Genomic DNA, 20,965 nt, shown 5'->3' on the forward strand with positions numbered 1-20,965 from the left:
CCCTGCACTTGAAGCCAGCCCTGTCCTTCTCTGACCACCTACTGCATCCTACGTCTCAGCTCGGGGCTGAGGTGCCAGGCACGCAGAGACCTACTGCCGCTCTGCCAGGCACACGCCCCACACCGGGTGTGAGGCAAGAGCTTCCACGGGAAGGGGGGCATCAGGAGAGCCTAGAGAAGGTACAGCCGGGGGGACAGAATTATTTTGCCATAATTAAAAAAAAAAGGTGATCATATCACCAAAGTAGCTGCTGCAATCCAAAGTTGATAAGCTGCTTAGTAACCTTTTAAGTTTTAAAGGTTAACTTCTAAGTTAAAAAGTTTTAAAACACTGAAAAGCCTAAACACCCGTGAGGAAATCCTCAACAGAGCATGAACGCAGGCCAAAGCGCTGGGCTCACGGGCCAGCGGGCCCTGTGCCGGGTGGGGCCCTCTGCCCTGGCCGTAAGCTCACCCACAGCCAGCTCTCCCCCCCACGCCGGGGGCCGGGGACACCAGCAGCCACAGACACTCACTTCCTCCGAAACGTTTCTTCTTCCTTCTTCCAGGAGAGCCGCACAGAGTGCAGCTTACACTCCAAGTCTTTTATCCTGAAAAGGATCAGTTGTTAGCAGAAGACGAAGACAGAGGACTAGGCAAGGCCGGCCTGGAGTGACCTGGACCAGGCAGGGTTAGAGCCCACACCATGGACACACTGGCCAAGCCCACCCAAGGAGAAGCAGGGGCCCCGCACCGGGCGTCCTTCACGGCGGCCAGGTCCCTGACCTCCCAGGCCTGGCGCTGCAGCTTCTGCTCCAGCTCCAAGTTCACCGTCTCAGCACGCTGTAGTGACTCCGCAGCCTTCGCACCGGCTTCCTCCAGAGTCATGAGCTGCTTGTTCAGTAGTTTAACCTGAGAGCAAAGGTGAGTCAGAGCACGGATATACTTGGAGCAAACCAGGAGCTAGAGGTCAGGCACTGCCACTCATCAGCACGAGAGGAAAAGAGAAGTTAGAGTTCAGGAGGCCACAGGACAGTGGAGGGCTCCCACGCTCCCACAGGAAGGCTCGGAGGGGCCCCAGGACCTTGGATGGTGCTCTCCACCCGACGGCGGGCCATGCGGGCCAGTGTCGCTCCACCCACTCCCCAGCCCCCATGCGAGTGCCGTGGAAGCCAGCATGGGAGGTGCAGGCAGGGGCTGCGAGGCCACGGCCCCCGTGCATGTCGTGATGTCCTAGATGTCTGGGTGGGTGTCCAGAGCTTTGCAATTAACTGGCGCAGTGAGACAGGGTCTGCACCTTGGGGATCCCCTAGCTCCACTTACATCGGCCACAACCCCAAAGAGCGTGCCACTGTGTCACGGAGCTGCGGGGCACAAGGCAGCCCCCATTTCCGCCTGCCCTCTCTCCCGGTGCTCAGGAGTCCCCCGATGGGCCTCACGAGGGTCACTGTAGAGCAGCCCCCACCTCAGGGCCAAATGCCTGATGGCCTAGGCAACCCCCCCCCGGGGATGGAGCGGGGGGATTCACGCAGAGGGGCCTGATGTCTGTGCCGGGACATGAGGCCGGGGGGCCTGGCCTGGACCCCATGCTAAACCACCCGGGCCTTGGGGCCCCTGCTGGCTGAGCACTGCCCTTGGACTACGACACTGTGGGGAGGCTGGCAGCCCAGGCCAGGCATCACCTGCTTCCTCTTCCCCTGACCCTCCAGCTTGGTCCTTGTCTCAGTGCTAAGGGCCAGGCATGCATGTGCCTCACACGGATCCTGGCAGTACCTAGGCGGGTGCCTTAAACCACCCATGCCCATGGAGAGACGGCAGCACCACGTCTGAGAGCATGAGCTGCAGACGAGCCGCTGAGCCCCGGGACCGGCCTCCCTGCTGTAAGTGGGCGACAAGCAGCAGCTCCTCCCAGGCCCATCCCGAGGTGCCCCCAGAAGGCCGCGGCCAGCGACAGGGTCTGCACAGTCTCAGGCAGCCCGGCAGGACTGTGCGGCACTTCATGCCGGGGGCTGGGGGTGCGCCTCCCAAGGCCGGGGCGACTGCAGCGGAGGTGCCAGAGCTCCTCTGGATGGCGGAGTGGCCTTCGCCCCTGAGCGGAGCATGTGGCGGCTCCTCTCTTGCACGTCGCCCCCAGCTCCGCGCAGGGGAGACCCCAGCCCGCGTGCAAGCAAGAAGGCCTTTGCGTGAACCCTGATGCGCAGCTCAGAGGTCGCCTCACAACTCAGCAGGGGCTCTCGCTTCTGAGGAGGAAACTGTCACAGCCCGAGGGCATCCCCGTACCCTTAGCTCGTGTGCCAAGGCCACGCTACTCATGCTGCCAGCCTGCAGGTGGAACTCATGCTCCCTCTTCCGCATTTCACATTCAAACTCCAGCAGCAGCTCCTGGAACAAGAAGAGATCATGGTGAGAGGGCAGCGGGGACCCCACAGAGACCCACAGGAGACACGTAAGCGAGAGGGTGGGCAGACGAGGGGGGAGCAGGGGCCCCGCGCAAGCGCCAGGGAAGTGGGCTGGAGAAGATGGCTGGGCGCGAGTCAGGACCCTCCACGAGTGGCCGCGGCCCCAGGGCTAGTTGCCACCACACTGTGGGCTTGTCTCCTCTGCTTGGCCCTGTCAGGGTTGCTCTGCGCTCAGCGGGCCACGGCGCGCGTGCCAGGGAAGGCCTGCCGAAGGACTAGAAGCTTGAGGCCGGGACATGGCGCCCCAGCCCCACCTGCAGCCGCTCTCCTACGGGTCCCGTGTGTCTCTGACGCGCTCACGCTGCCACCCAGTCTTCCGTGTTATCTGCTGGTTTCTTGCTACAACAGGCAACATCGACCAGCCCCCCAACACCTCCTCACACCTGGCTCTGAAAACACAGTCTTCAAGCTTCACCCATAGGCTGAACCTAAAAGCCAGAATCAATGAATTATGATGACCACAAAATCGCTCACTGTCTGCCCAACGGGGCAATTATCACAGTCCCTTCTTGTGCCTCCTGGAGTTCTGAATGCGAGCAACACTTATGGGGACCAGAATACGAAAATCACCGAGAGTCACTCACCCTGACACATGACAAAGCAGCCAAGTATTTGTTTCTGCGCCAGGCTCTGCAGGCTGTGGCCGCCAGGGGGCAGGAAGCCCCGGTGCAGGCGGAGCCGGCCGGCCGGCAAGAATTCCGCCAGAAGGAGGAGCCCACAGCCTCTCGCGTGGCGGCTGCGTCCACTTCACTGCAGAACTCTGCTCATGCCCGCCTCCTGGCCCCCCTTTCTCTTCTCTCGCTCTAGGGTCCCTACTCCTCCTCAAGGACCCCCTGCCCCCTGTACTCTTCCACCCCCCAACCTTCCTGTCCTCAAGGTCAAGACTCAGCCTGGACGGCTCCTCTGTACACACCCGCCCTTCAGCGATGCCCAGGCTCCCAGCTCTGTGCCCTCCACCTGCCCCCACCTCACGCCCCGGCTACAAAGTCTCCTCTTACCTGCCACGTCCACCGGGAAGTCCGGGAGACGCTTCCCACAGCCTGAGCCCGTTCCCCACTCCCTGCGCAGCTCTCCACCCCATGCACCCCATACTCGTCAAGCCGCTCGGCCGCGAGCCTGTGTGTCCGCGGAGCCTGCCTCCCCGCCTCCCTCTCCCAGGCGATCCTGCTGCATGGCGTGCCCATGACCTGCCCACTGCCCTCCCCTGGGCCCTGCCGCAGGCCCGAAACCCCACCTCTCACTGGGGGTGCAGGAGGCTCCTTGCTGCCCCCCCGGCTTCCATGGCCCCACCCTCTGTCCCCGATCCAACAGCAGAGGATCTTCTAGAAACGAGGCTCAGCCCTACTCAGGCGCCCACGCTTCTCATCCCGCTCGGAGTAAAGGCCCATCCCCAGACACCAGGTGCATCAGTTTTCGCACCCGCCCCGTCTCTGGAAGTAAGGACACTGACCGAACCCCCCAGCTTCGCTGTCCCGCACAGGGCTGCTACTTGGGGGCACTGCACAGCCACCCCACCCCAACCCCCCGGACCCTGGACACTGAGGTGCGGCTCCGGACACACCGGCACGCCTGTCACCGCCTGCAGACTTCCTGCGCAAGCCCTCTTCTCAGGGCCCCCTTCCCAGCCACCCTGTATAAAAGGTCAGCCCCACCTCATTTCCTGGCAGTGCCACACACAGGATGCCCTTGAGGCACTACAGGTAGGGACTGTGGAAGACCAGCTCCTCCCAGGGCGGCGGGTCCCAGGGCTCGGCTCACACCCCAGTCCAGGTGCACAGGAGGGCTCTTGGCACATGGTTTGAGTCAAAAAAATTTGTAAAATGAACAAATAAATCAATTATTTATTCCATTTTTTCTCCGGTTGCTGCTAAGCGATGCAGAAGCAGCTTTCCTTAAGTGCGGTCTAAAACTTGCAGATATAATAAAAGTTAAATGGACTCAATTCCCATCATATATTTTGTTTTTCAAGAGAAAAATCTTTATCGCAGTGAATCAATTCCACCTCTGACAAATCGACAATGGACACAAAGTCCTTCAGAAACCTGAGACAGGAAAGCAGCCCCAAGGAAACCACGAAGGCAAGGAGCACCTAAGACCCGTATTCAGCCGCAAGAGTGAGATGCGGGCAGCAGAGCAGGATCCGGGCAAAGGCACAGTGTGCCCGAGTGCCACCCGGGCCCAGACGGCTCCGCGGCCGCACAGGACAAGCGCTGCCCACAGTCTGGCAGCGGTCCCGGGCGGGCCAGCAAAGCCCGAGAGCTGAGACATCAAGTGTCCTTCCTTCCAGAGGCAGGGCTGGCATCAGAACTCTGCCCCCACCCCCTTCCTCCCCGGCTACTTGAAGACCCCCCGCACGGCCCCTCTCCGGACCGGGGAGTTCATGACCAACCAACCAGCTCAGCGGGAACAAATGGCACTGATGTCCTTTCCCCCAGGAAGACAACAGCACCAAGCAGAAATTCGGCTGAAACCAGCCAGAACGTGCGAGCCCAGAGCACATGCCATCTCAGTATCTGCATTCAGACCCCATTTTGGTGGTGACAGGACAAGCGGCTCTGCCATGACTCATGATTCCCTGGATCATGCAAACAAAAGTGAGCCCGAACAGACCCCCAAGACCTGGGCTGCGTGAGGAGAAAAGGCCTCAAGGCGACAGCGGGAGGAAGGGCAGAGGGGCAAGGAAGGCCAGGGCCCAGGGCAGCACCAGGGGGCAGAAAGGGGGTGGGCAAGGGCACCCGGGGGAGCGGGCGCTCCGCAGTGGGTTTCCCTGTGGGGCTGTGCAGATCTGTCACGGGAGGACCAACTGACTAAGAACTCCCGAGCGACATGCTCCCAGTGTCTGTAAGGAGCCCCTCAGGGATGCGGGGCCCAATGAGCCACAGCAGAGGCTCCGAGTGTGCACGGCCCGGGGAGCCACCCACAGGCCTGGCCCGGCCAAACACAACTCCACCGGGGTCAGCACTGCCTCCCAGGGTCACCCGGGGCCCGCCTGCTGAGGGGGTGGTCCCACCCCTGCCTGACCCCTTCCAGAATTCCCTCTTTGGAAGTGGCTCTGGTGCTGCTTGAGGAAACCTCACCACTGACGTAAGCCCCCGCTGGTCTTTTCTTGGCAGCCAGTTCGGGCCTGGGCTTAGTGTCTTAAGCCTTGGGCTATTTAAAAAGTCAAACCCACCCATAATGTTCTTTGGTCCCTGAGAATTCTAAAGAAAGCGGTCTGCAGACCTCCAGAGCTCCGAAGGATGTTGAGCATCATGGAGGATAAACACCAGGCTTCCAGAGGGGAAGGACAACACGCTGTCGGACGCGAAGCCTGGGCACCGGCGAGGCCTCCGCTGCCTCTGTGGCCGGGAGATGCAGGCCCGGGTGCAAGTGTGGTCAGAGGGCACCGTGTCCACAGGTGCCTTTCTGTCCTGACCCGCCCAGCGCCTCTCAGGCCAACGATGCTGTGCCCTGGGGTGGTGGGCCAGGCAGCCAGGCCCCAGCCCACTGGCACAACAGGTTTGCCCTTGAGAGCTGCCCACCCCAGTGCCTGGAGCAGAGCCAGCATGGGCAGGCAGGCCCTACACCCCTGGCCCAAGGCAATTCCCCGGGAGACAAGGAGACAGCTCTGAGTGCAGTGGCCCTGAGAAGGGCAGGGGCAGGACGCAGCACAGGCCAGCTTCTGGACTGGGCTCCTTCTCCGGTATCACAGGCAGGAGTCTAAAAATAAGACGTGGGTAGCCATCCCAGGGCAGCAATAGCACGGCTAAGGGGTTACATGCTGCACGCATCTTGAGCTCAAACGACAGCTCTGCCACTCGTGAGGAGGATGCTCGGCAGGTTCATTAGTCCCTCTGGGCCTCAGTTTCCTACCTGTGAAAACGCGGATCAGAGCTGTGTGTCTGTGGTGAGGAGCAGATACGCTCACACATGTGCCCAGGAGCTTCATGGAGCCACTTGCCCTAAACACCTGCTATCGCTGTGATGACACAGCTGGAGGGAAAGCAGGCAGAGCCCGTCACCTGCACCCACACAGCCCCACGTCAGCCCTGCACACACGGAGCTCTGCCAGACGTGGGCTCCGCCCATAAAAGCAGAAGGTATTCTCTGACCGCACCCCAACACAGCTCGGCCTCTCCAGTGTGCAGGCTGAGTTTCAACGACACAGGAGAAATTTTGTTGACAGGCTTAAGTGTCACCCGGCAGCTGAAACATCTATATTTAAACCTATGATTACTTATTTTTCTGTAGAAAAAAATACAGTCATCACAATTTGAGTTCCCTGCTTTTTCCACAGTAAATAACTCAAATTTTAACTTTTTTTTTAAGTTAAAATTTTCTTAAGGTAAAAAAGTATTGAATTTAATACTTTTCTTATAAAATAAATAAGGGAGGAACTGCTCATTCATTTCTGGGGAGAACACTGTGGGGGCTGCAGGAGGAGGGCTGGACACCCCGTCCCACTTCCTGCGGCCGCCCCGGCACAGAGCGCTGCTCCCGGGACTCGGCTTTGGCCCCGGGGACACCACACGGCGCGCGGCTGAGCGGCGGTCTCCCCTTGACCTGGCGCGAGTCTGGTGTCAACGCAGTGGCAGGGCAGGCACCCGAGAGGGCGCGGGCTCCCGCGTGCCCACCTGTCTCTGCAGAGCCAGGTCCCCGTCGAGCTCCTGGAGCTTCCTCTCCAGCTTCCGTTTCAGGGCCTCGTAGTGTCCCCGCTGCTGGCCGACCTCGCCATTCTTGTCGCTGTGCAGAAAGTGCAGCACAAGAAAAGTCATGGTCAATAGTCTCCAGACACATTTCCGTGCAGACTGAGCGCCCCGCCCCTGCAGGAGCGGCTCGGGCGGACCCGGAGGGGCAGGACTCCCCGCCCCTGGCCCTGCACGCCGCACCCAGGCAGGCGCCACCTGCAAAGGAGAGCGCAGGATGAGCCCAGGGCCTCGCGAGGTCCTTCCCAAAGCATCCGGGGTGCTCGCCGGGCACACCGAGAACCAGAAAAATCTCAACTCAGGTGGCATAAGGCAATCAGCAGATGCTGACACCAAGACGACACAGACATTAAAATTACTTAACCAGGATTTTAAAGCAGTCATCACAAAAATTCTTTAACAAGCAATTTAGTATATTCTTTTATTAATTTATTTTTTGTGGAAATGCCACATAGTTTTATTCATACTTAAAAAATTTTTTTTAAAATTTTAGTATCATTAATCTACAATTACATGAGCAACATTATGGTTACTAGACTCCCCCCATCACCAAGTCCCCCCCTCATACCCCATCACAGTCACTGTCCATCAGTGCAGTAAGATGCTGTAGAATCACTACTTGTCTTCTCTGTGTTGCACAGCCCTCCCCGTGCCCCCCCCTACATTATGTCTGCTAATCATAACGCCCCCTTTTCCCTCCCTTCCCTCCCATCCTCCCCAGTCCCTTTCCCTTTGGTAGCTGTTAGTCCACTCTCGGGTTTTCTGAGTCTGCTGCTGTTTTGTTCCTTCAGTTTTTTTCTTCATTCTTATACTCAGTTTAGTATATTCTTAAACAAATGGAAAAATAGAAACTCAGTGAAGAAAAAATTACAAAGAATCAAATGGAAATTTGAGAACTAAGAGGGACAATAACCAAAATATTCACTAGACGGGCTCAATGGTCACATGAATATGACAGAAAAGAATCAGTGAACTTGAAGACTGAACAACAGAAATTATTCCATCTGAAGAACAGAGAGAAATAGCCTTAAAAAAAAAGAAAAGAAAAGAGCCTCAGGAACCTGTGGGACAATAACAAATAATCCAACATTGGTCACTGATTTCCAGAATGGAATGAAAAAGAGGGTGGGCTGTGTGATACAATGCATCACTCAGATGACAAAATTTATATTCCCCAGGTGTAACTGGTCTTCACCGCAGCTCCTGAAAACGCTGCAGAGTCTTAAAGGGGAAACAGGTGTCTTGTCATGTCAATGAGACACTTTTGGTTCCTATCCAGGTACAGGGACTGGAGGCTGAATCAGCCAATGGCCAGTGATTCATCAATCACGACTCTGCAATGGCGCCCTCACAAAAACCCAGGAGAAGAGCTTATCGCTCTCTCCGATCCTGCTTCTCTGCAGACAGAGCTTCTTTGGGGAACCTGAACCCATCCACACACCTCGGGCCAGGCCCCCCATGCTCCACAGGATAGAAGTTCCTTTATTTGGGAACTTGCCCTATGTTTCTCTTCATCTGGCTGCTAACTTGTATCCTATATGGTATCTTTAATTACACTGGTAAAGTTAAGTGTTTTCCTGAGTTCTGTGAGCTGCTCTAGCAAATGAGTCAGACTGCTGGGAGCCATGCTACTCAAGCTGTGTAGCGAAGCTCAGGCTGGAGGAGACCCCCACAAAGCAGGGGACTTCGCAGCTGGCTCCCCCCATTACCCACCTTGATTTTGTTATTCTCCATTATACTATTGGCTTTGTGTTTTCTTGCATTGTTGCCAAGGGCTAAGCTAACCTTTGCTAAGCAGCACGGAAAGAAGAACATAAACTTCCCAGAAGCTTTTCAGGACAGTGGTCCTGAAGAATAGAACACGCAGGGGCCAGATGGCAATCTTGGCATAGAATACCGAAACCTGCAGGTAGCTAGTCACACATTGACTACCCCATCTCCACCTAAGTGGGAATGCGCCCCCCTCTTTTATTTTTTATTTTATTTTATTTATTTATTTATTTTTTTTTTTTGAGAGGGCATCTCTCATATTTATTGATCAAATGGTTGTTAACAACAATAAAATTCAGTATAGGGTGGTCAACGCTCAATGTACAATCATTAATCCATCTCAAGCCTAATTCTCGTCAGTCTCCAATCTTCTGAAGCATAACAAACAAGTTCTTACATGGTGAACGAATTCTTACATAGTGAATAAATTCTTACATGGTGAACAGTACAAGGGCATTCATCACAGAAACTTTCGGTTTTGATCATGCAATATGACCTATAAACAATCAGGTCAAATATGAATATTCGTTTGATTTTTGTACTTGATTTATATGTTGATCCCACATTTCTCCCATTATTATTATTATTTTTATTTTTAATAAAATGCTGAAGTGGTAGGTAGATGCAAGATAAAGGTAGAAAACATAGTTTAGTGCTGTAAGAAGGCAAATGTAGATGATCAGATGATCAGGTGTGTGCCTATGGACTAAGTATTAATCCAGGCTAGACAAGGGCAGCAAGACATCCACGGATGCAGAAGATTTCTCTCAAAGCCCCCCTCTTTTATTTTTTAATGCTAGTGAAATTAGTGATGAAGAGTTTTATAGGAAAATTAGAGAAATAGAGTTATAGGGGAATACTGAATAGAATGACCCTGTCTGACACTTAATCAATCTTCTCATGTTTTCTTCTATTTGCTACTTCTATAGCTTTTCTTCTTCCTTCCTAATTACAGCCCTTTACTAGAATTCTTGCCTATACATGAAATTACCAAATACCATAATTTTCCAAGAAGTAAAAATACCTCAAGACAAGTGCTGGGCCTGGAAGCCACAAGGCATAAATCTGCAAAGAAGTAAAAAGCTAACATTTTCAAAGAACAATTACTTCTCTCTCACTTACCAGCTTTACATCTCCCCGTATGGCCCCGGAAGATGGCTGGTTAGCCAGAGACGGGTAAGATTCCTCAAGGGAGGAACAACCTAAGACAGGCACAGTCGCAGGGAGGCCATCAGGTGAGAAAATGGGGGCCAACAGAGGTGAGGCTTAGAACCTCACCCCCCCCCCCAGTTTTGAGAGAAATCTTCTACACCTGTGGATGTTTTGTTGCCCTTGTTCAGCTTGGATTAATACCTGGTCTGTAGGCACACACCTGATCATCTACACCTGCCTTCTTACAGTTATAAATCATGCTTTCTGTCTATATCTTGCATCTATCTACTACATCAACATTTTATTAGAAACATAAAGGAGAAAATGTGAGATTCATATATAAAGTATAAAAATCAAATGAATAATCATACATCATATTTGACTTGATTATAGTTTAAGGTTTGTAGTTAAAACAGAAACAGTTTCTGTGATACAAATGCCCTTGCATTGTTCCCCATGTAAGAACTTGTTTAGCCCCTGCAGTAGTGGAGCCATGGGGACCTGTGTAGTATATGTCAGGGAGATTTTGGTATCCACACAGGAGAAAGAGAAGTGTAGATAAGAAGGGGAAATTTAGTTTGCTGCCTGCTGTGCCCTATAAAGGGGTATAAGGTGAAGATATGAGTTTATGATTTTAGATTGATTATAAATTTATTAAAGCCTCTAAGAATATTTTTGTGGGAAAGAATCCTAGCTAACTGTGGCACTAGGTGACCTGTATTTCACCCTGAGCTGATAGACTCCATAGTCACTGCTACATACTGCACGCTCCTGCGGTCACATGCACTACTTAGAAACTGTGTTGCATAGAAACGTAAAACATAAAAGAGTACATGTTGCTAGGAAAAGTTTTGGTCAAGGAACAGAGAATGATCACCTGTCTAACACTTGACCAACCATGAACAGATTAGAAAGAAGAAGAAAGAAAAAAGCTTGCCTATACTTATTAATCAACAGCCTATACTAATTAATCAACAGAATAATAAAAAATAATCATATCCTTGTGCAAAATAGTATAAATAAAGCTGTCATCAGCACTTTGTCGAGAGACCACCTCCAACTGACTCCGTGTCCTGTCTCTCCATGCGCCGACTCCATCCTGCACCTTCGGGCATCCCACCCCTAGGCTGGAGCTGGACTCCCGCATCAGACCGAATGGGGGTTCATGGGAACCTCCACTCTGTAGCTGGTGGGTCAGAAGCCCAGGGAACTGCTTGGGGCTTGCACTAGGCTTCTGGAGTGGGAAGTGGAGGCAGTCTTGTAGGATGGAGCCCTTAACTTGGGGAATCTGGTGCTGTCTCAGAGTGCATAGTGTCAGAACTGAGCTGAGTTCTCTGACACCCTGCCAGTGTCTGAGAATTGCTTGGTGTTATGTGTGGGAAGACACCCCCACACACACACACACACACACACACTGGAATTGGGTCTGGTAACCCAAAAGGACATGTACTATTACTGCTATATCCTATTACTGCTGTGTATACTATTGTGTGCGTGTGTGAAAAAATACATTTGATGTCAGAAGTGGGATTTGCTAGAACAGCCCAGGCTCACAGAAACATGTGGTTTTTGAAAAGAAAGAATGGAAGGGCAGGGATTGAGGAGGAATCTTTGATGTCTGGATGGCTGCCCAGTCACCCACGGTAAGAAACAGCAGCCACGCTGCAATCAGTCACTAAAGGTAAAGGTTACCAGGGGAATTCAGAAATGGCAGTGGACCCAACTCCTAAGGAGTCGGCTCCCTGGGTAAGTAAGGAAATGCAAACTACTTAGACGCAGGCTGAACACACCATCCCTGGTTATTGTTATCTGTAATAGCCAAAATGGAAATAAAAGAAAGCACTGGGTGAGGCCCTGATGCTGAACCAAGCTTGGATTCGGGTCCATCTGAGCTTCAGCCATAAGCCTCAAAGCTGCCTAGAAAGGGAAAAAGTATGTCAGAGCAACAGAAAGTACCTCTAAGACCTCTGGTCATCAAGAAGACAGTTAATGTGCGGGGAAGTGAGAGGCAGGGAATGACTGAGACCAGGGATACAGTGGGAAGGAACTGGCTCGTTTCGTGGATCAGTACCATCAGCTTCCCGAAGAACCTTTACTGGAGCAGACTGGAAGAATGACCGGTTTTGGGGGCTATGTCTTTAGTTTTGAGTGCTTCCCCGTGGAAGAGCACGTTTGGGCTGATGCAGGGCCCACAGCTCACTACTGAACAATGCCAGGCATCTGTATGCGACCCAGACGCACAGGAGGTCATTCCGGAGGGAACCACCAGCCTGGTGGACTGGATAAAAGCCCCTGTGAGGTCTGTTTATCCTGAGAAGGGAGACTGCCCAACTCCCCCTATAAATGCCAAATGGAACACCCCAGATGCAGCAGATATGCTTCATATGCAAGCCATGTGGGAATTCACCAAGATATTCACCCACTGACTATTCCTGTTACACAGGTCATGGTGAATGCTGTGATTAAGGGGGCCCCTGTTACATGGGCACCCCATGAAACTTTACTGCTACGAAATTGAACACAAGAAGCCTTGTCAGATTTGTTATCTCAGCTTTCCCACATGGATCCTATTGATACATTAAAGTAATTAAGAAAATGGGGAGGGACAAAGGGGAGGGTCCAGAGACTCGACCCAACAGAGTGGACTCTTCAGATGGTTATTGAAAAATGGGGTGAATAAAGTGGCCATTGACGGCATTGAAACAATGGTGTTAATAAAGCACTGCGGGACACTGGGCGAGCCAGTGGGACCCCATGCCATTCCCCCATTGTTACAGAGGCCCAAACAAGTCCGCTCTACTCCAGTCTGGAGGAATCTAGAAAGTCTGAAGGCCAAGATTACAATGAGAAATATGAACAGGAATCCCTGGTCAGGTAGGTTAATCGAGTTAGAGATCGACCAAAGGTCCAGGTCTCCTGGCCACACCCCCAGCCAGGGACCTGAGGCCATTGGCACATGCAGGGGTAAAATGGCCAGGGGGAGAAGAAACTTTCCTGGGACTCCTTGATGCGGGAGCCCAATGCCCTGTGATCCTAAAGCCTGTTGAAAGTCTTAGTGGGGACGAAGGTCAGACTGGGAGCATAAGGCTGATGGGATTAAGGTGAAAGTTTGGTTGAAAACTGGGGTATCTGAGCAGACTTTGTATGAGGTGCATCCCCTGCATCTCCTTTTCTGGAATGTATTACTGGGATGAATATCATGTCTGGGTGGGGACCGCTTCCCCTACCTAGCACTGTAAAACAGAAGGCATGTAGGCCCACCCTCAGGCCAGTTGCAATGGAGCATGCTAAACGGGAACTGCTGGAACTGACCGAGCCCACTCAGGTGGTTGACTTGAAGCAGTACAGAACACCTGGTGGACAAAAAGAGGTCATCACTGTGATTAGTGACCTGCTAGACGCTGGAGGGCTGGTGCCCACGGATTCGCTGTACAACAGTCCTGTGTGGCCTGTGCGAAAGGCGACGGCTCATGGAGATGAACAGTAGACCATCAAGGCTCAAAAGTCGTACCGCCTGTGGCCTCCACAGTTCCAGACATGGTCTAACCATACAGAAAGTACAGCAGGCTGCAGGAGGCTGGCACTCAGTGACGGACCTCGCACATGCTTTCCTCTCCACCTCGATCTCTGAGAAGAGCCGACCCCAGCTTGCCTTCCCCTGCGAAGGAGCCTGATTCACAAGGACTCTGCTGCCTCGGAGTTCTCTGAACTTACTGGCTTATTGCCACAGCTTGGTCAGGAGGGAGTTGGACTTGATGCGGGTCTCAAGTGTAATAATACACTATATTGATGACATCGTGATAATATCAGAAACCAAGAGCAGGCTAGGACCAATCTGAACATGATAGTGGTGTACATGACCAACTGGGGCTGGCTAATAGAGCCAGCAAAGGGCTAAGGGCCTGCTCACACAGTGAGATTCTTAGGAATAACATGGGCAGGAGCCACCCCGGGCTATCCCACAAGTGTCTAAAAATAAACTGCTGTCACTACCTACACCCAGAACCAGACAAGAATCCCAGTGTTTGGTTGGTTTATTTGGATTTTGGAGGATGCATATTCCACACCTGGGAATATTGCCAGCTCCCATCTATAAGACTACACAAAAGAAAGCTGTATTTGGGTAGGGACTTGAACAAAATCTGGCCATGTCTGAATTACAAAAGGCAGTCATGCTCTCAACACCTCTGGGCCCTTATGACCCCCACTCATGATTTTGGAAGTGCCAGTCACCTATACCCACGCAGACTAGAGCCTGTGGCAGAAACCCATGGGTGCCTTACAGCAGTGACTATTGGGATTTGGGAGCAGAAAATTTCCAGATGCTTCTGCCCAGTACACACCAGTTGACAGACAATTATTAGCATGCTATTGGGCATTAACTGAGACTGCCTTAATAACTTAAGGACATAAAATAATTTTGAAACCTGAGATACCCATAATGTCATGAGTGATACCAGAGAAATACTATAATAAGGAAGGCAGTGCCCAGCAGAAACCACTGTTCTGATCACAAAGGGCTGGCTAAAGCGAACTGCCAGCCAAGGTGGACTGAGACCACTGCCAGCACACAGAAGAAAGGCAGCCCTGCCCACTGCCCAACTGGGGCTCCACTGCAGAGGAGAACCGGGCACTGGAGAGGAAGGAGTCATGAGCTTCTGGGCGCCACAGGACACCTTCTTCATAAAGCCATTACTCTCTAGAGTAGGAAGCAGAGCGGATTCATCTAATACAAAGGAAGAAACACAGAAACCCTAATAAAAGGGAGGTAGAGGAATATGGTCCAAACAAAACCATAGGATAAGACACCAGAAAGAGAGCTAAAAGAAACAGAGATCACCAATCTTCTTGAAACAGATTTCAAAGTATAAAAGTCATAAACATGCTCACAGATCTGCAGAAAAGTATTGAAGATCTTAGGGAGGACTTCAACAAAGAGATACAAGAACTGAAAAGACCCACTCAGAGCTGAAGAATACTGTAACTGAAATGAAACATACAAGGGAGGGGATGAATGATGGATTGCTGCAGAAGAGGAGACAATCAATGGGATGGAAATCAGAAAACAGGGAGTTGAGGCACAGAGAGAAAAAAGGATCTCTAAGAATGAAAGAATGCTAAGAGAGCTGTGTGGCCAATCCAAAGAAAACAATATTTGCACAATAGGGGTACCAGAAGGAACAGAGAGACATGAAGGGGTAGAAAGTCTCTTTGTGGAAATAATTGTTGAAAACTTCCCCAGTCTGGGAAAGGAAATAGATATCCAGGTCATGAAAGCACAGAGAGCCCCTAGTAAAAGGAACCCTGAGAATATAACACCAAGACATATACTAATTAAAATGACAAAGATTAAGGGTAAGGAGAGAGTATTGAAAGCAGCCAGAGAGAGAAAAAAAATTACTTATAAGGGAAACCCCATCAGGCTATCACAGACTTCTCAGGAGAAACTTCACAGGCCAGAAGGAAGTGGAATGAAATATTTAATGTACTGAAACAGAAGGACCTTCACCAAGAATCCTCTACCCAGCAAGATTATCATTCAGATCTGAAGCAGAGATTAAACAATTCCCAGATAAACGAAAGCTCAAGAATTTATAACCACTAAACCAGCATTACCACTAAACCAGCATATGTTAAAGGGACTGCTGTAGATGGAAATGTACCTAAGGCTAAATAGTTTACACAAGTGAAAATAAACTTACCATAAAGGTAGTAAACCAATTACTTACCAAGCAAGTACAAAATTAAACCAAAAGTAGTAAAACCAACTATACATAAAATCAGTCAAGGGATACCCAAAAAGTGTAACTTACGACATCTAATACATAATGTGTAGAGAGGGAGGAAGAAGAAAAAGGAGCAGTTTCAGATTGTGTTTGAAATAGAACAATCAGCAAATCAATACAGACTGCTGTATAGTCAGGAAGCTATCCTTGAACTTTTGGTGACCGCAAACCTAAAGCCTGTAATAGATACACAAAAAATTTTTAAAGAGAAATCCAACCACAACACTAAAGAAAACCATCAAATAACAAAGAGTGTAAGAGAGGAAGAAAGGAACAGAGAGGAACTATAAAAACAACCATAAAACAATTAATAAAATGGCAGTAAGTACACACCTATCAATAATTACCTTAAATGTAAACGGAATGAATGCACCAGTCAAAAGACACAGAATGGCAGAATGGATAAGGAAACAAGACCCGTCTATCTGCTGCCTACAAGAGACTCATTTCAGACCCAAAGACATACACAGACCAAAAGCAAAGGAATGGAAGAAGATATTTCATGCAAACAACAGAGAAAAAAAAGCAGGAGTAGCAGTGCTTATATCAGACAAAATAGATTTCAAAACAAAGAACGTAACAAGAGACAAGGACATTACATGATGATAAAGGGCTCAGTCCAACAAGAGGACAGAACCATTACAAGCAGCTCTGCACCAACACAGGAGCACCTACATATGTAAAACAAATACTAACAGAATTAAAGGGGAAATAGAGTGCAACGCCTTCATTTTGGGAGACTTCAACACACCACTCACATCAACAGACAGAAAATGAATAAGGAAACAGAAGCACTGAAAAACACATCAGATCAAATGGACTTACTCTACAAAGCACTCCACCCAAAAGCAGCAAGATACACACTTTTCTCAAGTGTACATGGAATGTTCTCCAGAATACATCACATACTAGGGCACAAAAAGAGCCTCAATAAATTCAGAAACACTGACATTGTATCAAACAACTTCTCAGACCACCATGGTATAAAACTAGAAATAAATTACACACAAAAAAGCCTGCAAACACATGGAGGCTGAACAGCATGCTTCTTGACAATCAATGGATCAATAAACAAATTAAAACAGAAATCAAGCACTACATGAAGACAGATGAAAACAAAAATTCAATAGTCCAAAATCTGTGGGATGCCCCAAAAGCAGTTCTCACAGGGATGTACGCAGCAATAAAGGCCCACCTCAGGAAACAAGAACAATCCCGAATAAACAGTCTAAACTCACAATTAAAGAAACTAGAAGAAGGCAGGCAGAGCCCAGAAGAGTTCCATAATGAAGTGGAAACGGTTCCTTCAGGAGCAGGCTGTCGGGGGGACGCGAGGAGGCCCACAGCGGGCCCATGAGCAGGTGGGCCCTGCTCTTTTCCTCCAGGACCACCGCTGGGTCCCCCTGACGAGGTGCTGATCACTCGTGGGCTGTGCCCCGTGAACGCCCTCAGCTGAACAAGGGCTGCCTGGTTTACCGATGGCGGTTCCAAGGTGAACGACAGTATCCTGTTTGGAAAGCTGCCACCTAAGGCCGGAGGATGGCAAGCCTCTGGTGGAGGAAGGTAAGAACAGATCAGCTCAGCGGGCCGCGCTGCAGGCTGTGTTCCTGGCAGTGATGGGAGAACCGAACAGCAATGAAAGCCCGTCTGGATTTGTACTGACTCATGGGCTGTAGCCAGTGGTCAGGTAGGGCAGTGGAAAACTGGACTAATAAAGGAATGTCACTGTGGGGCGCAGCCCTATGGAAATCACTCTGGGGATTTAAGGGGAGCATTAAGGTAGGGCATGTCAGTGCCCACCAGAAGGTGACTGGAGCTGCCAGGTGGACCTGTGGGTACGCTCCCCTGAGGCGGCCACCTGGGTCCCTGAGGTGAGAGGGTGTGGGGAAGCTGCGGCAGTGCCGAGACGGGCTGACTCGGGTCATACTCCGCTTATATCCTGTGAGGCACAGAATGCTGAGAACTGCTCTGTGTTTCAACAAGAGAGACAAGGACTGCAGGTGGCTACAGGGAATCCTGGGGGGGAGTCCCCACACATAGCTGGCACGTGGACTACACTGCACCAGTGCCAGGAGCCCCTGGGGGCTGTAAGTGGGTCCTAACTGGAATAGACACTCACTCTGGACTGCACTATGCATACCCAGTGGTAGATGCAAATGCTCAAACCACCATTAAAGGATTGGAACAGAAGATACTGTACCAATTTGGACCACCAAGTTACATCTCCTCAAACCAAGGGACAACCTCACAGCCCATGGTTGCAATTGCGGGTGCCAGAAGCTGGGAAGATTACCAAGCAAGAGACTGTAACGTTACCCTTAAATCTTTATGTGAGAATTCCTAAGGGCCTGTTGGGTGGACTGTGCCTTCACCGCACGTGGTCAGGTCGGGGCTGACAGTGAGTGCAGCTGGGCTGCCTAGTGGCCAGAACGGCCCGCTAGCTCTCACCCGGGTCACCCTGCCCTACGTGAGGGGGACTGGACTGAGGGGGAGGCCCTTGCTAGACCAGTATCGCTGCCGGTGCAGTAGTGGAATCTAATGTCCCTTCCACAGGCAGGAAAGTCTGGCTAATAAATGACAAATGCAGAGAAGGAGAAATTACGCCTGAGGGCGGAGGGATGATAAACGGGCCATGTAACCAAGGAAATCCAACCTTCTGTTAATGCCTGGAGAGAACCTCAGAGCAAGAGACTAGCATCGCTTAGCAAATGCATACCAGGTGCCCGGGAGGGTGAGGCTGGATGTTTCACCACTTCTGCCTTTGGACGCTGGCGAGGTCGAGTGACCGCCTGCAAACAGGAGTTCTGTCGCTCTGGGTCCCAACTTCCAGGTCTCAGCGCCTGGGCGCCCGCACGTCACAGGCAATGCCTGGACCTCAGTGCAGTCGCAGGGCCCTTACCTGCGGACCCGCTCCAGCTCCAGGCGGTGCAGCCGTAACTGCCGCTGGTACAGCTGCTGCAGGTCCTCCCGCTGCCCAGCCTCGCTGGCGAGCGCCTGCTTCAGCTTGGCCACCTCGATCTTGAGCTCGCTCACCGCGGCCTGCTGGGCCTCCTCCTGCCCCCGGACAAGGCCGAATGCCGCATCGTAGCGCTCCAGCTCGCGGTCCCGCTCCTCCAGCACCTGCAGGTTGTAGACGAAGTCCTCCTGCAGGCGCCGCAGCTCCCCCTGCGCCTCCTGCAGCCGGCCGCGCGCGTCCTGCAGAGCCGCCTCCTGCAGCCGGGAGCCGTGGGCCCGCAGCGCTCTCCACTCTTCCTCTTTGCGGACCAGCAGCTCGGTGAGGGCCTGCCCTGAAGGCGGCGGCATTGCGGCGGCTGCAGAAAAGGAAAGGTGAGCGCTGGGCTCCCCACGAGGGGCTCCGCCTGTCCTTCCCCGCGCCCACCTCAGGCCGCTGGGCAGGAAGTGCGTCGCGGACCAGGAGAATGCCCCGGGCCCGCTTCTGCCCCAGGGCCCCGGGGAAGCAGGGAGGGCTCAGCGCAGTGGGTCCAGGGCCGGAGGGGAAGCGGAGGTGCCACGGCTGAGAAGCACTGGGGGCCCCTCACAGGGCCAGGCCGCATCAGGCACTCTCCCACTCCGCAGGTGCGGGCACTGAGGCAGCCGCGCGCAGCACTGGATTCCCCCCAGGAGCCGGTGGAAGCACGAAAACAAGAGTTTTAGACACTTGTTTACACTTGCGGATTATTACTGGCTCTGAGCTCAGCATAACCGTCCTCAGAACACAAAGTAAAGCAGGAGAACACGTGACCTGCACCGGGCTTGGGCACTAAGGGCTGTGTAACTATCAGTACTGACGCGTATCTAACTGAGGACCTGCGGGAAGCTGAGCACCCAGAACGCCAGGACCGGCACAGAGTCGCATCTTTCACAGGGTCGCAGGAAGGCGACCCCTCAGGCGAAGCCAGATTTCCTGGCACTGGCATCCAAATCTGAATGAACTCCTCACCTAGGTCTTCCATAAATGAGGTGGGGAAGGGGAACGCAGGACGGAACACACAAAGGGCCTGAGCTGGACTGATTAGCCAGATTCCGGAGTAACAGGCAGAACGGCCTGCGGCCCATGAAAGCTACGGAGGAAACGGGATGGCACGAGATCATACCAAGGTGGCACCCAGCTGGACCTGGGACAGACCTGTGACCTCACTAAAACCTCACTTACATAGTAAAAACCATGCCCCTCGGCGCCATGACAGTTTCCTGTTGTCGTGGCAACCCCCAGAAGAGCCCTGATAAGGAAAACACTCCCTCTTCTGGAAAGTCTTCCCAGAAAAACCATGCCGACTCTGCCCCTTGCGCTACGTACTGTGAGTGCCCCACAAGAGCGCTAAGAGGCCCCCGGGGGGCTACTCTGCCTCCGGAGCAGCCGTGCTCCGCACCTCCCGCCTCCTACTCATGAATCCGCCTCAAGCTGTACCCCAAGGATTTCTGTCCGGAGTGTAGCCAAGAGCCCTCCAGTAAGGTCCCCCCACAGTCTCCTGTCGCGTGAGGGCAGTGCGGACGCAGCGCATGGCTTGGTGTGATCTCTCTGTAAAGCACCAGTACTTGGGCCTTCGCAGGCCGCAGGCTGTGTCACACTCAGCTCTGGGTGAGAAGAGCCACGGGGATGGGGAGCGAACGGGCAGGGTCCGGCCCACGGGCCTGCTTTGCTGTGAGCAGGGGACGCCCTCACCAGCACCTGTGTGACAGATGCTGCCACTTCCTGCAGCTGCTCCTCGCAGCCCCTGACCCTAGGGCGCCAAGACAAGACCAGTCTGGACACTAACATCCACCCACAACTCTTCCCTGGGGTCCCAACAGGCCCGGGCCAGCCTCAGGTCGGGGAGAACGCGCATGCGCCGCGGGCCCAGCTCGTCTCGGGGGGCCCGCCTTAGAGAGGGGCAGGGTGCGGCGGGAAGGCCACTCCAGTCCCAGAGGGAGAGGCCGAGGCAGCGGGAGGGGCCGGAGAGGCTGCGGGGCCTGCGGGGCCCTGGGATGCTGTGGTGCGGCAGGAACCACAGATCTGGTTTCTGGCATGCCGCTCCTTAAAATCCTTGTAATTTCCTGAGCAACGGAAGCCATAGGAGCACTCTTATTATATTCAGTTTTGGTGCTCAGTTCCTGAAATAACTCCAGGCGATAGGGAGTCTCCTGTCGTTCCTGAC

The 20,965-nt window shown here is 52.5% G+C and overlaps 1 protein-coding gene across 11 annotated transcripts in view; it reads right to left on the minus strand.

Annotated features, from left to right (window-relative positions):
- CCDC57 (coiled-coil domain containing 57) overlaps positions 1-20,965 on the minus strand; it is a 109,030-nt gene that overhangs the window by 79,783 nt on the left and 8,282 nt on the right. For 10 of the 11 annotated variants that reach the window (XR_012130969.1, XM_073236137.1, XM_073236136.1 and 7 more), the window contains exons 2-6: positions 18,730-19,141; positions 7,051-7,159; positions 2,259-2,360; positions 733-890; positions 515-589 (exon numbers count right to left, since the gene is read on the minus strand). Coding sequence is in view for 10 of the 11 variants with exons in the window: in XM_073236137.1 (XP_073092238.1) it covers positions 515-589; positions 733-890; positions 2,259-2,360; positions 7,051-7,159; positions 18,730-19,141 (856 nt within the window). In the remaining variant the exon portion in view is untranslated. Of the gene's footprint in view, positions 1-514; positions 590-732; positions 891-2,258; positions 2,361-6,289; positions 7,016-7,050; positions 7,160-18,729; positions 19,142-20,965 lie in introns of those variants that run through there. The other variant, XM_073236142.1, reaches the window with a different exon arrangement.

This window comes from Manis javanica, chromosome 4, assembly GCF_040802235.1.
Source record: "Manis javanica isolate MJ-LG chromosome 4, MJ_LKY, whole genome shotgun sequence".
Lineage (NCBI taxonomy): Eukaryota > Metazoa > Chordata > Mammalia > Pholidota > Manidae > Manis > Manis javanica.